General features: G+C 39.6%; 1 protein-coding gene across 1 annotated transcript in view; it reads left to right on the top strand.

Annotated features, from left to right (window-relative positions):
* Nucleotides 1-15,419, top strand: part of LOC140234778 (uncharacterized) — a 136,881-nt gene that overhangs the window by 78,592 nt on the left and 42,870 nt on the right. The window contains exons 11-22 of the mRNA XM_072314818.1: nt 1,003-1,109; nt 1,819-2,045; nt 3,709-3,750; nt 6,774-6,919; nt 7,816-7,930; nt 8,468-8,605; nt 9,238-9,353; nt 10,270-10,412; nt 10,915-11,463; nt 11,822-11,967; nt 12,452-13,038; nt 14,038-14,236. Of these exons, the coding sequence (XP_072170919.1) occupies nt 1,003-1,109; nt 1,819-2,045; nt 3,709-3,750; nt 6,774-6,919; nt 7,816-7,930; nt 8,468-8,605; nt 9,238-9,353; nt 10,270-10,412; nt 10,915-11,463; nt 11,822-11,967; nt 12,452-13,038; nt 14,038-14,236 (2,515 nt within the window). The remainder of the gene's footprint in view (nt 1-1,002; nt 1,110-1,818; nt 2,046-3,708; nt 3,751-6,773; nt 6,920-7,815; nt 7,931-8,467; nt 8,606-9,237; nt 9,354-10,269; nt 10,413-10,914; nt 11,464-11,821; nt 11,968-12,451; nt 13,039-14,037; nt 14,237-15,419) is intronic.

The raw sequence follows: 15,419 nt of genomic DNA, 5'->3' as shown, positions 1-15,419 counted from the left end.
TTTATGAAGTGTCTGCAGGGAAGTATTCCATGCATTCAGTAAAACATGTTTGAAGAAAGCAACATAAGTATGCTTAGCATAATATGTACTTGCCACCTGTTTGCTGATAAAATAATGTAAATTTATTTGATATTCATTATCTACATTGTATTGCCAGCTCCATCCAGTGTGTTTATGTTCACACAAAGCCATATTTTGTGACTTGCAGAGTATACATGTGCTGGAAATGTGGAATGTTTAGTAGTGCAGAAATGTTGGAGAATTTCATGCTCTTTTGATCCAGCATTACAATACAAACATTCAAATATTTTGCGGAGGTATGGAAATATTTCCAGAAATACTCTCACTTGCAAAACTATACGCGAGTAAATTTGACTGAAATCAATGTAGCACTAATAATTTATTTTCATGGAAGATATTCTTGTCATTTGAAAGGATAATGAGCCAGTTCAGTGAGTGTCATATATTTCCTACCACTGAGTGGTCTTGGGCTTGGTGCCCAGTCGGTTCAGCTGAGCACAGCTTTGCTGTCAAATGCCCTGCCCTGAAACAGAGCGTCCGTCAGATACGACATAATGTGGAGATCTGGTGTATGACAGAGTCACAACTTATGCAAATGTGTAAAATTGCTCATTCACAATCTTTTAATGCTCTCAATGTACCTAAATCTCTCCACGAAACTTTGATCACATGTTTTAACAAGAGATACATTGACCACGAAAACTTGAGAACAATTTTCTGACGACAGACACAATCCTGCTAGAGTTCTCAGGAGTGTTTGCATGATGAAAAGTGACATAAAAGAAATGCAAACGTGAAATTCCTCACCCCTCTGTAATATAGCCAAAGTGAGCAGGATACTTTCCCATAAAAAGATTGTTTGAATAGCATTACTTGTCAAAACCGTGGTGTAAGATGCATTTCCGCATAACTTTTCCTGTAATTGTTTTTCTTTCTTGTGGTGAAAGCATTAAGTTGTATGTCCATCATGTCTGTTCCCAGGATCGCCGTAAGCAGATCCAAAGAAGTCTCAATCTCCGGCCCTCCCTTGCCACAGGCAGCCACGTTTCAGAAGTCAAAATCCTTTGCTGATTTCCTTCTTGCCAAAAGTAAGTTACTGTAGACACACAGAGGATAGTTTCTCCCTTTACTTGCCTCCCTTAACATCTAATCCTCCTAGTTGCATCACATATCACATATAAATTGTCCTTGGATATTCCATCTTTAACTAGGATAATATGAAATTTTATTGGCAGAATAATATTTCCGATGAAAGTCTGCATGTGTATGTTATCATGACCTCATTTGGACTTTGTGTCATATTGGCAATCTTACAAATGAATATTCATTAATGGAAACCGAAATCATCCCCAGTAAATTTGGGGAATTCTTGTTACGTGAGATTCAACTGCATAATATTTGAAAGACATCGTAACCTTTATGCAGGCACTTTTTTTTTTCATGGTCAGTTTGGTCGACATTTTCCATTGAAAAAGAAATTATTCCAACTAGCTTTTATCAAGTCATCTCTTGAAGTAGTGTATTTTCTGTTTGAATTTCTTGTATGCATGTCATTTTGTAATGCGCAGTAGAGTATATCATTATAGTAGCTGCGCAATATAAATATCCTTTTATTATATATTTATTTTATTATGAAGTAAAGTTTCAAGAATCAAAAGGCTTAGTTGACCTATGCACGATGTGGTTTGTGTGGTAACAACAACAAACATAACAGAATCAAGCTTTCAGTGAAAAGAGCAAGCTCTCCTCGAAATACATCAGACTTTCCAATGGTTACCTTTCACATTTCACTTGCAGTCATCAATGCCGAAAATGCAGTCCACAAGGCCGACAAGTTTATCGCCATGGCGACACGGACACGCCGCGAGTACCTCAAGGACCTTGCCGACTCCTATGTGACGTCGACGGGTATCGAGATGGGGGGCGGGGGCAAGTTCAAGCTCTTTGACAAGAAGAAGGAGAAGACTTGCCCCAGGCCAGCCCCAGACTTCAAAGCCAAGGGAGCCCTCGTGTGGGATATCCAGGTGAGGCTCATTTATGACTGCCACAGTTGGATTCGTTTTATGGGGAGGGGGGGGGGTGACTTATGGAAACTTTTTGGAAACCAACATTTAAAGGACAAGTTCACCTTTATTAACATAAGGATTGAGAGAATGTAGCAATATTAGTAGAACACATCATTGAAAGTTTGAGGAAAATCGGACAATCCGTTCAAAAAATATGAATTCTTAAAGTTTTTTGTGCAGTCACCGCTGGATGAGAAGACTACTGTAGTGTATGATGTCACATGCGTACAACAATATAGGAAAATATAAAGAGAATTTCACAAAATTTCATCTTTTGAAAAAAGTACACATTCCCTTGACTCGTTACTGACATATGTTATGGGTAATAATATTCCCAATGCCTTTAGAAAGAGGCAAGTCAAGTGCTCTTTTATTATGCGAAAAAAGTGAAAATATGTTGAATTTTCTTTACATTTTCTTTATACTGTTGTACTCATATGACATCACGAGCCTTAGTAGTCTCCTCATACAGCGGTTCCAACACAAAAATTTTAAAAATTCATAACTTTTGCATCGATTGTCCAATTTTCCTCAAACTTTCAATGATGTGTTCTACTAATATTGCTGCATTCCCTCAATCCTTATGTTTATGAAGGTGAACTTGTCCTTTAAAGTCTTGTGAGCAATCGCAAGCACTGGTGGACGATGGTAGAAAGTATTGCAGCTTGTGATTGGTTCCTTTCCTCTTGCTTCTTGACAAATGTGATGTGAAATATTTACAAGTATTGGTAAAAGCTTGTTCAAGATCAGAGGAAAGTTTTCTAAAACTTGATTAAAATGTATCACTTCCTGGGTTCATACGAATACAATGCCGTGTTCCATTTCCGGCAGCAAAGACATTCAAGTGCTCTCGAGGGCGGAATCATCCCTGCAGTCTGCTGTCTTGATGGCTATGAGAACGATGACCACTCAAAGCCCTGCTGTAGGAAATGCTATCTGGGCACTTATGTGCATGATCTCACTGTGTGCTCATGATATCTTCTAAGTGAGGATAATTTGCAGTGTACACACTGTGAGACAATAGGACTTATCAGTGATGAGGTTTCACTTTCTGTTTTTTGAGGAAGCATAGTGCTGCATAAGGAAGTGATTTTTTTCTTTGTTTCTGTAGGGATTTTTTTTCTTTAAAGTAGATGAGGATACAGAAGTACTTTTGCGTGAGCTCTACTTAGAATTCTTGCTTTCAAACCGGAAGATATAATGCCAGGTCATCAGCCAAAACATGATCAGAGAGAAATAATATCATGGGGCAAGAAAGGAAAGTTTTTGGAAAATTATAGATTTTTTTTTTTTTTTACACATCTGCCTAATAGTCATAGTAGCAAACGTGTCTTTATTCTATTCTATTTCCTATCCAAATGAGATCTATTTCTACAGTGTACGTGAGTCAATTATGGATATCTGGCAATGTAGCAAGTGTATTAAACAGGTATGATATCACTGGAAGAAGCCATAGATCAGCAGCAATTGGTGAGATCTATGATAGCTACTCTTAAGTTTCCTTGAAATAAATGTCTGGGATGTATAGACTGCAGCCATGTAACTGCCCCTCGATCAACTTGCTCTGAGCTTTCTGAGAGTTACAAACTGTTTCCTCATTGCTCAAACATCCCGAATACAGGTTTACTTGTGGTCACCTATGGGCAAAGACGTAAACTCAAAGGTGAAGCTTTAAAGTTGACACTTGTAGTGCATAGTCGATGTTTTACTTTTGTTGTTATTTTTTGCGTTGTTCCTACACTGCATTTGGTTTTCTGATTTTTGTTATTATTATTGTTATGTTGGTTGAACTGTCTTTCCCTGTCCCCTTCTTCATTGTCACACAATCATGTCCATATATAAGCTTTTCCTTGTTGAGGGCGGTTTTATATTTGTAGCATGCCAATGATGTTGTGTTGCATTTTGGGCTCTGCTGCGGTGGACCTAAGCCCGGTTTCTGGCGCATGATGTCAATTTTCCATGAGAGGCCATACACTGTTTTGTCACTGATGTGTTTGGTTTACATCAAAACTGCATGGTTTTTCTGTATTCCACCCCCCCCCCCCACCTCTCCTGTTCCTGTGATTATTAACATTCAAGTTTGAATAACTTGCCAGAAAAGAGGTCTACTATTCAGAAAAAGTTTCATTTTTTTCCCCCGTCTATTTTGTGGGATTGTGTATAGAGGCAATCTGTACACATGTATGCGGTACTTCTTGGAAAGTGTTGTTTCAGAAACTTAGCAATTTATGCTTTGCTGTACTTTCCATTCCTGTCACAAAGTAGGATTTACGTTTCCAGTTTTCACTTTCACAAATGAGTTTTGTTTTTTGAAAGTCATGGTCACTTAATTCCTGTTCATGTTTTCTTCTTTTTGTTTTTCCCTAGTTATGGAAGTACACTTGTATCATTTGCAAAGTATTTGTTTTTTAGCAGTAAATATATGCATATATTTTTGTGACTGTCTGCCTCTGAGCTTGGTGTTTTGTTGACTTGGCATTGGACAAAAAAAAACTGTTTGCATTTAAGTGCTGTCCTATAAGTTTAATAGTAAGTTTAAAAAAAAAAATAACATACAAAATCATTGAAAGATGCACTGGGTTTTTTGCTTTTTCATGATAAATGCTGAGCACAAATTTAATATATTTTCTGTTAAATCACTATTCCATTGTTGAAAAAAAAAATGCTTCTGCGTGCTCATTATCTTTTGTTGAAATATTTGTCCCCTCCTTCTGCCCTGCCCCTTTTGTTTTTACCCCACCGCCATCATTGTATACCATGTACATACATTGCACATTGTTGTTGATGAATGACATCATATTGCCTATGTCATAGTGGATGCAATGGCTGTCACTGTAGTGTAAGAGTTTATGTCCATTTTTTTTTTTTTAAAGTGTGGTCACTTTTTTTATGCCATGCATGGCTTGTGGACAAGTCATCCAGATTGTGCACGATGTGCTTGCTGTAGCAGTGTGATGCTGGCAACGGCCTATGTGCTGTGGTAACCATAGAATCCAACATGTCCTCGCCGTATGACACACATTTTAGATCTGTATTGAAATCAACTGGCAGAAAGCTGACTTATACCTCCATGTGTAATGAAAGCAAATGACAACTGACGTAAAGCTATAAAACAAAACAAAGCAAAATAAACACACAAAAAAACCCCCACAGAAACCCCTGTTTTGCAGAGACCTTGCCATAACTTATTAAATTTTATAGCGCTGTCTTATTAAACATATCTGAAAATGGCATGATCATAGAGTGACTTTGAATTGAGAGCACATGACAAAAAATGCGTACCATTTCTAAGAAATGTGCAGTTACCAACACTGCCATCCATCTTTGTTGTAGAAACTCTCATTTAAGGCAGCACAATACATTGCCATAATATTTAAGGTAGCAAGTCAGCAACAAGCTCATGGCAAATATTTTTTCCTTTTTTATCATTTGGAAAATGCACATTTCCATTCCATTTCCATTTATTTCATTTTCAACAAAGTGTGCCAATGTACAAAACGTACAGTGTAGCACAAGAAAAGAACAAACAATGTAAAATACATATTCTCAGTAGTTCGAAATATCATATAGACACAGTGAATTGAGGAAGAAATAAATATGTACATGCTATTTACTGCATATAGATGTTGAAAATGGAGAGTAAGCTAAAAGGCAGAGCTTGTAATATGCTTTCCCCTCAAAACCAATATTGATAAAGTGAAAATGTAATCATGTATTGGAAAATATTCTTTGTGTGTTGAAGTAATTGTGTTTAGAGAAGCTCCCCAGCCCAATAATCAAATGTTGGGAGGAGATACTCATCTTTTATGAGCTCTATCTTTGAGATTTGGGAGTTGTGCTGTCAGTCTCCACATTATGGGTGCACTTGCATGACGTGTCATGTGCATTTCTTATTTCCTCTACAATCAGCTTGTACTTGAGTGACTGGTCTCTCTAATGGAGCTCAGATGTACACATAGTCCAGTCAATTGCTCTGTTTTTTGCTCACAAAAAAGCAGACAACAGTGATAATAATGATGATGATGATAATGATGATTTTGATGATGATAGTATCAGTGATAATAGTACTGATGAAATAATTTTGATGATGATGACACTGGTGATAGAAATAATATATTTCTGTGAAATTCTGAGGTTACATGTAGCAGGGATCAATGGGATGAAAAATATACTGTAAAACTATCTTCCAATAGTTTCTCTACCGGAATGGAACTCTGTTTGTTTGTTTGTTTGTTTTTTGGTTTTTTTTTTATCTGGTTTTGTGTTTTAGTCATTGCTATGTCAAGCATATTTACATCCTGCTTTGCAAGCGGTTGTCATAGTGATTATTCTATGCCTGTCCCCTTTCAAGCAGAGAGTCATGAAGTAAACCTGGGTAGAGCTAATGACCACATGATGTGTCATAGCTACCAGACTCTTGCTCTGCTCAACAGACTCTGTTCTGATGCACTTCCCCCATTTGGCCCATCCATGACAGTCACAAATATGTCCAGCACTGCATCCACTTTGAATGTTATTTTTACTTTTTCCAGTTGGGAAGAAAAAAAAAAAGTAATGCAATGATGCCAGTGAAAAGAGGGATTCATGCACCCAATCCATTATTCCAGTTTTGGGCTTTACCGGTGTTGTGTTGGTACCCGTTGAGATAACTGTACTCTTATTCCCTGACCCCTCCCTAATGTCCAGGCGGAGGACTTCAGCCTGTCTGACCCCGTGGAGTGCATGCTGGCCATCTCAATGGACATGATGGTCCTGACCCACCTCAACACCAGGGAGGTGCTCTTCAGCATCCCCTGTAGCTCCATCATCGGCTGGACGCCGTATCCTCACGGGTAAACAGGGCGGGGCTTCCCCCCGACCCAATAACAGCATTAAGTTTCCAAATACATGAAATTCTTCCATCGATGTAGGGTAATTTGTCTATCAGTTGCAAAGCATTAATTTTGTTTTCATTTGATATTGTGCTGCAGGTTTTTTCAATTGTTTCCCTGTGTTGAAGTAGATACACTGTATTACTTGTCAGAGTATCTGTCTGTCTGTCTTCATGTACAACAGAAGATGTACAATTATACATCGCATACAAAGTATGACTGCTTCAATATAGAATAAATGTTACATTATACAAAACTTTCAGTGCTTATTTCCTTCAATTTCTGAATACATATTGATTTCTTTTTTATTTAGGGGTTATTTGCAGATCATTTTCATTTCATTCTCTAACAGATCATCAAGTGAATATAAAAGACTCATACATTTTTATTGCTAACAATAATCTAATGAATATTCCAAATTTTATTCAATGCCTTCGTCAGGTAAACGTAATATGTAATATATATATATATATTTTGAAACAAGGAAGGAAAAACTGACCAGAAACAATTGTAATAATAAATAGCGAAAACTTTGAGCAAAGAAAATGGGTTTTCATCGGGATGAAAACCCATTTTCTTTGCTCAAAGTTTTCGCTATATATATATATATATATATATATATATATATATATATATATATATATATATATATATGTACATATATATATATATATATATATATATATATCTGCATATACACTGTATAATCTATATAAAGGTATTCCCATAAGTAGCATTGATGTAATGTGCTATCTATACTACAGCCAGAATGATGTTTTGTGTTGAGGCTTGGAGACACCTTCCACCTGTTGGTAATTTGATACATAAAATGTATCTTATGTGTTCCTTGTACCCAGTCTGAAGCTGTACTTTAACGAGGGGAACTGTGTTAGGTTACGGATCCCTGATCAGGAACTGGACGAGGTACCGGAGATAGTCAAGAGATTTGAAGCGGTATCCAATGGAACCAGGGTAAGTTATTTGTGGCAATGGCAAGGCGATCTGGTCAAACACATGACTGGCAAGTCTAGATTCCATATTTGACCTGGTCAGACTCTAAAGACCAAATGTTAAGTGAGGCAAACACCTGTAGCATTCAATGTTGTGAAGTATCTTGTTTCATACTCAAAAGGCTTTTCTGTGATTCTAGGACTTTTTTTTTTGGGGGGGGGGTAGGAGTAAGTAGCTTATTTCATACTCATAGAGGCTTTTCTTTGATTCTAGGTTGTTGTTTCTTCTGGAAGTAGCTTGTTTCATACTCATAGAGGTGGTTGCTTTCGGTCTAGTTATGTCAATGAGATGCTTCCACGTTGATATTCTGTTACCAAATGGTGAATGATACAAGATTGTTTTTGGTTCAGCTTTACAAAGATACCCTTTTATGAGTAATTGTGTTTGAAATACGCTTTAGAAAGAGAGGGAAAGAAATTATTGTGACATAGACAGAATGAGAGCACAATTTCTTACTCTCTCACGTTTTTGTTGTTGTTGTTGTTGATCCCATTGCAGACCAAAGAGATCACACTTCGTCGCAATGGCCTCGGTCAGCTGGGCTTCCATGTGCACTACCAGGGCATAGTGGTTGAAGTGGACCCCTATGGCTTCGCCTGGCAGGCAGGCCTCAGGAAAGGCGCAAGGCTTGTGGAGGTGAGTTCTCCACCCCAAAAGAAAGCCGGAATCTCTCTCTCTCTCTCTCTCTTTCTCTTCCTCTCTCTCTCTCGAGGGTAATTCCTGTAATCAGCTTTTACAATACCATTCTTTCTTTACGCAGTCCAAAGAGAGGAAATGGATTCATATTCAAGAGATTTGTCATCAGTTACTGTAAAACCAGAAATGTTTGTGTGCATTTTGATTTTGCAAATTTTGCGGGAGTCATGATTCGCAAAATTAAAATGCATGCTGAAGTTGTTGTCTACACTGCATGCTTTGGGTACCAGTGGCACTTCGCAAAAATTTCATACAGTGAAAAAGGCCGTCGACTCCAACTCATGAAAGTTTCATGCCGCAAATATTTTGTGTTTTACAGTATACAATTTGTTTCCTTTTTTCTTCATCTTCATCTGCTATATCTTTTTTGTTGCTGAGGGGAGAGTATAAAATGACATAAATGATGTTTTTATGAAAACAAAATGCTTATGTCTTGTTCTTATGTGATAACACTTTCAGATTATGCTAACATATGGAAGACTTTGCTTCCTACATTTCACTCAAGCTTCATTTGACATTTACCAATAAAGCCCAATATGACATGGTATGTCATGATCTTTTCACGTTTTCAGATCTGTGAGATAGCAGTGTGCACCCAGACCCACGAGGAAATGATCGATCTCTTGAGGACGTCGCAGACGGTCAAAGTGGTGGTCGTGTCCCCCTGCGAAGACGGCAGCCCAAGGAGGTGTGTAATTGTCATGGCAACAGCCATTACTTTTTCCAAAAAAAAACCCCATAGCACACAACATAGATCAAAGTAGAGCTAAGTTCTCGGAAGTGCTCAAAATTCAGCTTCCACCATTTGGATAATTTGCTTGCAATGCATCGAAAGGGTCCACCAAGAAACCTGTGTGGCTGATGCAATTTGTCGGGATATTGAGTTGTTTTGGAGTATTTCAGATCAAAAGGTGTAAAACAATTTTCAAACATAGTACACAACTTTTATTCCCGAAGCACCCACCCTATTCAGTGGTGGTAGAACATTACATGATGATCGATCATGCCTCAGCAGTTGTTATTTCCAACAAGATTTTTTTCATTATTGCCCAACCCAACTTATGTTGTCGCAGCATAATTTAACACATTTCATTTGCATATGTGTACATTTTAGAGCAAAAATGGATGGTTGTGCAGGCATTTCAGAACTATTTTTTCTTTTTACATGCTGGCACTTGCATTCATATGTTTCATGCATGTGAGAAATAATTATTGCATTTAAGAGTGAACTTGAGGATTCCATGTTACCTACTGTACCATCTGCATGAAGGACTTATCCCCCGACTCTTGGGATAGCCCTCAGGAGTGTCCACCAGACCCCACCGCCGAATATTTCGCGAATTTTGTGAGTCAGGTGCTATTCGCAAAATTAAAGACACACGAAAATAATGACTTTGATCCCGAAATAAATGTGACCTACACGTATGCATTTCTCCATTCAGTACTCCACAATCGCAAATTTAACCACTCGCGAAATCATTGGGAAGTCTCGATTCGTGAAAATTTAGACTTACTTAATGTATGGTGTATACAGTATGTGTCTATATCAAAATCTTAAGCTGTAGAGATTTTTTAAACTAGGGATATTTGTTTACTTCACGCAGGGGAAGCACTCCTCTTGAGTACACGGGAAACAGCGATGCAGTAACCCAGCAGGGTGGGGCACGGCTAGGCTTCAGCCGGGCCACAAGCAGTGGCAAGGGACCACACAAAGTGACGACATCAGTGGGCAGTGTGCCCAACAGAGGTGAGGATCTGCACAGCCTTTCGCTTGCACTCAGTGTGGTTTAGTTATGAGATTCATCATGCTCACTTTGATTTGAGATACCAAATTGTACATCTGAACATTGAAATGGTCACTATATGGTCTCTAGGCCATCTGTGTCCAAATCTCTGTCGAGAGAAAAGGAGGGCGTATTATTCAGTATTACTGCTGCTTCTTGTTACCATTATTCCTCTTGTTCCACAGGCCACTCCCGTGATAACGAAGTCCTTGGAATTGGTAGATTTCTTTCGTTAGATCAAAATTTCATTGTAGCTGAACAAATAGATTATGCAAAGATATATAGATAATGATATTGGGACTTGGGAATTTTTGCTTTATTGTAACAAAGTTTTGTTATAACTGTGTTTGTTGTAAAGGGAAGACACTGTATGCTTCGTACTTTCATGGTGTTTGTAGTGTGGTACAGTTGGTATCACAAGTATTTGGTGGAAGAGTTACTTACAAATAGTTCTGTGCTTTTCAGATGCAAGAACCAGAGGAGCCCACCATTCCCGCTCTGTATCGACACCAGGCCAGCCGGCTTCCAGTCTCATGCACTCGGCCCCGACCACACCCCTCTATCCACCCACCCCCAATGATGAAACCCTGCCGGCCAAGGGGAGCGTGCGTTCTGCCATCTCCACCTTCGAACGCCGCATCAACGCCGACGGCTCCTCCAGTACCGGCCAGCACCACTACCGGGCGGCCGTGGACTACTGGAAGGAGGTCAACGCCCGGGCGCGACAGCAGGCCAACTCCGGGGGGAGCAGCATCAGTGGCGTCAGCGTCAGCAGCGGAAACTCTGCCCCTGTGGGGTCTGGTGGACACTCCCGAGGGCTGTCCCAAGAGTCGGGGGACAAGTCCTTCATGCGGATGGTACACGAGAGGAGGAGTGCCAGGGAGGTGAGGAGGAGACCCAATGACACCCAGGCCCGACTCCGCAGCTCCCAGGAGGAACTGGACCGGATCGGCACGGGGACTCACTCCAGGCAGGACTCCCTAGAGGACAATCTCGACAGCTACAGAAATAGAGGTATAGTCACTTTATTGTGTGTGTGTGTGTGTGTGTTGGTGTGAAATATATTCACATTTAGGCAGAGATGCCAATTATTTTTTTTTATTTCAGTGCAGGTTTCATGGAAAATATTGTTTTTTCCAAATTGTATTACTACACATGTCTGTAGCAGGAAAAGTACAAAATACTGTTTTTCAACAAAAAATACTGCTTTTCAGCCCTCGGAATACTGCAATGCTGTTATAAAGGTTGGAAGCCTTGTTTAGGAGTTCAGGAAGAGGTCAGGTTTGATAAATTATTTGTTTATTTACGTATCTGTTATGAGTGTGGACTTCTTTGTTCATTGATAAATCTATGTGAATGTTTTCCTTTGCAGTGTACAAAGAACCCGGTAAAGCGACAAGCTGGCAGAGACAAGGTGATCAGAGCCTGTACCCCCAGGACAGAACGAGAGAGACTGATCAGCAGCAAGCCCAGTTTGTCACACCCAAGGCCAGATATCCCCACCACAATGTAGCCCAGGTAGGTTGTTGGGTCAAAGGTCAACAATTGTTTTGTGTGCCATTAGTGAATGACTATTCAGTTTTGATAACTTCAACACGCATGGCAGAAAATCTATGTTTTTTTATTGATAGGAACAGTGGATTACACATTAAATTTGCTGTCGTATCTTTAATAATCTCTATCCTGACAGAATAATTAAGCATGTTTTAGTAAAAATTTTTACAGAAATACACCAAGCATGATCTGCCACACACACTCCCTGTCATATTTGACAGCAGCTGAAAGATTTGTCTGCATTATTCATTACCAACTTGACACTTAATGAGTATCTGTTCAAACTTATCTGAGATTGAGATTCTTTAGGTTCATGAGAAAGTGGTAAGTGATTATATTCTAGACAAAAATAAGAGTCTATGGCATTAATGTCTTTTTGATGTGTTCTATTATTTTGGTTGTGTTTGGTAGTAATTTGTGGCCTACAATACACATTTGTCTGATGCAGGCAACCATCAAAAACACCAACACAAGTGATGAGAAGTGGTATGACACAGGAGATGATGCTAATGGCTACCATGACGACGGGGTGTCCGTTTCTAAGGATGCGACAGACACCATGTACCAGACCTCCTTGTCTGCCTCCTCCTCCCTGACAAAGCAAGAGCCCAGGGATGAAAGCCGGGGCAACTATGCCACAGCAGAGCGCTACAGCCCCACCGAGCAACTCTTTCAGGTGCGAAGCCGGGAGGGCGTGGACATGGAGCAGCCCCGCCTCCAGCGCCCCACCCACCTGGCCGGCATCGTCCCCCACCACCACGCCACCATGAGCAGCATCAGCGACCAGTCTACCCACTCTACCCTGTCGGGAGGCTCTGGCAGCAGAGAGTTTGGCAGCCTGAGGGCCAGGCAGTCCCCCGCCCGTAGCCCCATGCCCCAAAGGGCCCCCAGCCCGGAGACGGTCAAGAAGCGGGCACAGAGTCCCCGCAGGGGTGGGGCAGGGGACTATGGCTCCTCTCACAGGAGGGGTGTACCATCGGCATCATCCAGCAGCAGTATGAGCGAGTCCAGCACAAGCCCAAAGATGGCTAGGAGGTAAATTGGCATTCATCAACCAGGCTCCGATTTCAATTAACAAAAACAAAAAGTAAACAAGATTAAAATTTAATTTAGCAATCTAGCTTGACTAAACATCCAACTAGTAATTTAGATCCATCCTTAAGAATTTTGTGTATTTTGATGTTTGATTGTAAAGTGGCATTTTTGCCATGGGGCAAACATCCAATTATTTAAGTTTGGATACTTTTTTTTTTCAGAGGTAGTATGTTTTGGAGTTTACCTCCTGTCATAACCTTTTCATCATCGTGGTACCTGTTGAAGTGTCATTCAAGCTTTCGTCAAACATAGAAAGAGGATGGCATAATGTCAGAATATTGCTTGATGAGAACTTGGGGGAAAAATCAACAAGAGCCAATGGATTATGGTGCAGAGCAAATTCTCATAGTTTGGAGTCTGTTCATTAACAAAAAGTTTTACTTCAGTGCATGAAACTGGGTACATTGTCAGTGTACAAGTGCTAGACGATATTATCTAATAGGTTGGTTATCAGTTTTTGTTTTTGTTTTTCCACAAGATTCATGTCTTCTATTTTGGACAAAACATTGAGAAGGTCACTTTGGTATACTAGTAAACACAAAGATACATGGTACCTGATCCACATAGAGTGTTGATTTGCGTAGGCATTTGTGGTGACACTGATTTTCTGATAGTGCGACATCTCAATTTTGTTTCTGATGTGTCTTTCTGTAAAATAGAAAAACATTAATGACCATGCTCTGGTACATATCTGTGTAGTCCTTGCATATTCTTCATCACAAAACTATCTGCTTGTATTGACAACCCCTTTTTAGTTTATTTTAGAAATTTGACTGTCTCATTCTAAGTCTACATGGTGCATTAAAAGTCCAACTGATAGATAATACAAAATTACTCTTGAATGAGGTTCAACATTGGTGACTTTGGTAAAAGGCACAATAGCTGTTCTGACTGGCCTGAACCATCATACATGAAAGACTTTGTCGTCTTTCATCACAGGAGACCCCTTGAGAGTAGCAAATCATCGAACGAGTCCCTGGTCACCCGTCCCCGTGTCAACTCGGCCACCACGCCGACGATGAGGACAGCGGTGACCACGCCCCTCAAGACGCAGAGCGACAACCGGGTCCAGGACGATCTCAGGAAGCTGCTGGCCCCCGAGGCATTCAACAACGCCTCGGAGCGGGAGAGGAGAGAGGTATGGGGTGCCAAGAGTGGGCGAAGATAACAACAACATTGCCTAAAGATAACCAAACATATCATGTAATACGATCTCTCTTAAAGGGGAATTCCAGACCAAGTGAGTGTGTTGATTATGTCATCGCCTCACAACTACCTGTATAATTTGTACATATAAAATTGAAATTCCCTTTTTTTTTTTTTTGTACAAACATACTTATGCCCCTGTCCCAAATCCAAATATATCTGAACGATCATTATTTTGATATCATTTTGCCAGGATAGACATTATGTTTTGCACTTTTATAACAGAAAAGTTAAGTTTTTTTTGTACGCAACCAGTGGAAAATTGTGAGGTGGTGACTTCATTGGCTGGCTGTTTTGCATATTCATGTCAACTGTTGGAGAACTGTTTTGCAGAAATAAGCAAAACTTCACAGCTTCATAATTTCAAAATTTTTTCTACTTTTTATCACATTTTTTTTTTTTACTGTTGTGCTTATAAATTTCTACACTTTCTTTTCAGACTAACTCATAATTGGTCTGGAATTGCCCTTTACCTTTGTCCTTACCGCTTTCAACAGTTTGGCATATGATGACAATGCTGTTTCATAGTAGTGGTTGTGTGAGGGTTAACTAATACTGAGGAATGGTTGTTAAAGGAGAAGACTTGTTCACAATGTTTGGTTGTTTTATTGTTTGTTTGCTTGTTTTTTTTTATGTCATACCTGTCAGGTTTTAGTCAGGGTTTGGTGAATGTGGCATCTAGTCTTTATATATGCCACCTGAAATTAATTACTACTGTATGTTTTGTCACACAGTTTGTGGATGAAGAATATCAGATAGTGACTTTGACCAGTATATCTCTCCTTCTGTGACTAATCCTGCACAGGATGCACCGTATAATCAAGTTGGATTAATTATGTTTGTTCACTTCTAATAATGGTTTACAGTGATATGCACTACTCACCTTGATATTGTGTACTGTTGTTTAAACTGGTTACTGTAAGGTGTGTGTTTAGAAGATTTTATGATGTGCACGATTGTGAACTGTTGCACCACTCACAAAATTGTATTAGAATAGGAGACATCATTTGTAAAATATGCAGAGTATAGAGTATAGCAAGGTATGACTGGGTCTTGGTGGTGATTGTAAACTATTGACATGGGATGCTACTCCAGTAATGGCAGAATGATGATAT

Source organism: Diadema setosum, chromosome 1 (genome assembly GCF_964275005.1).
Source record: "Diadema setosum chromosome 1, eeDiaSeto1, whole genome shotgun sequence".
NCBI lineage: Eukaryota > Metazoa > Echinodermata > Echinoidea > Diadematoida > Diadematidae > Diadema > Diadema setosum.
The sequence above is the reverse complement of the archived record's forward strand: the minus strand, read 5'-3'. Positions and strand labels throughout refer to the sequence as shown.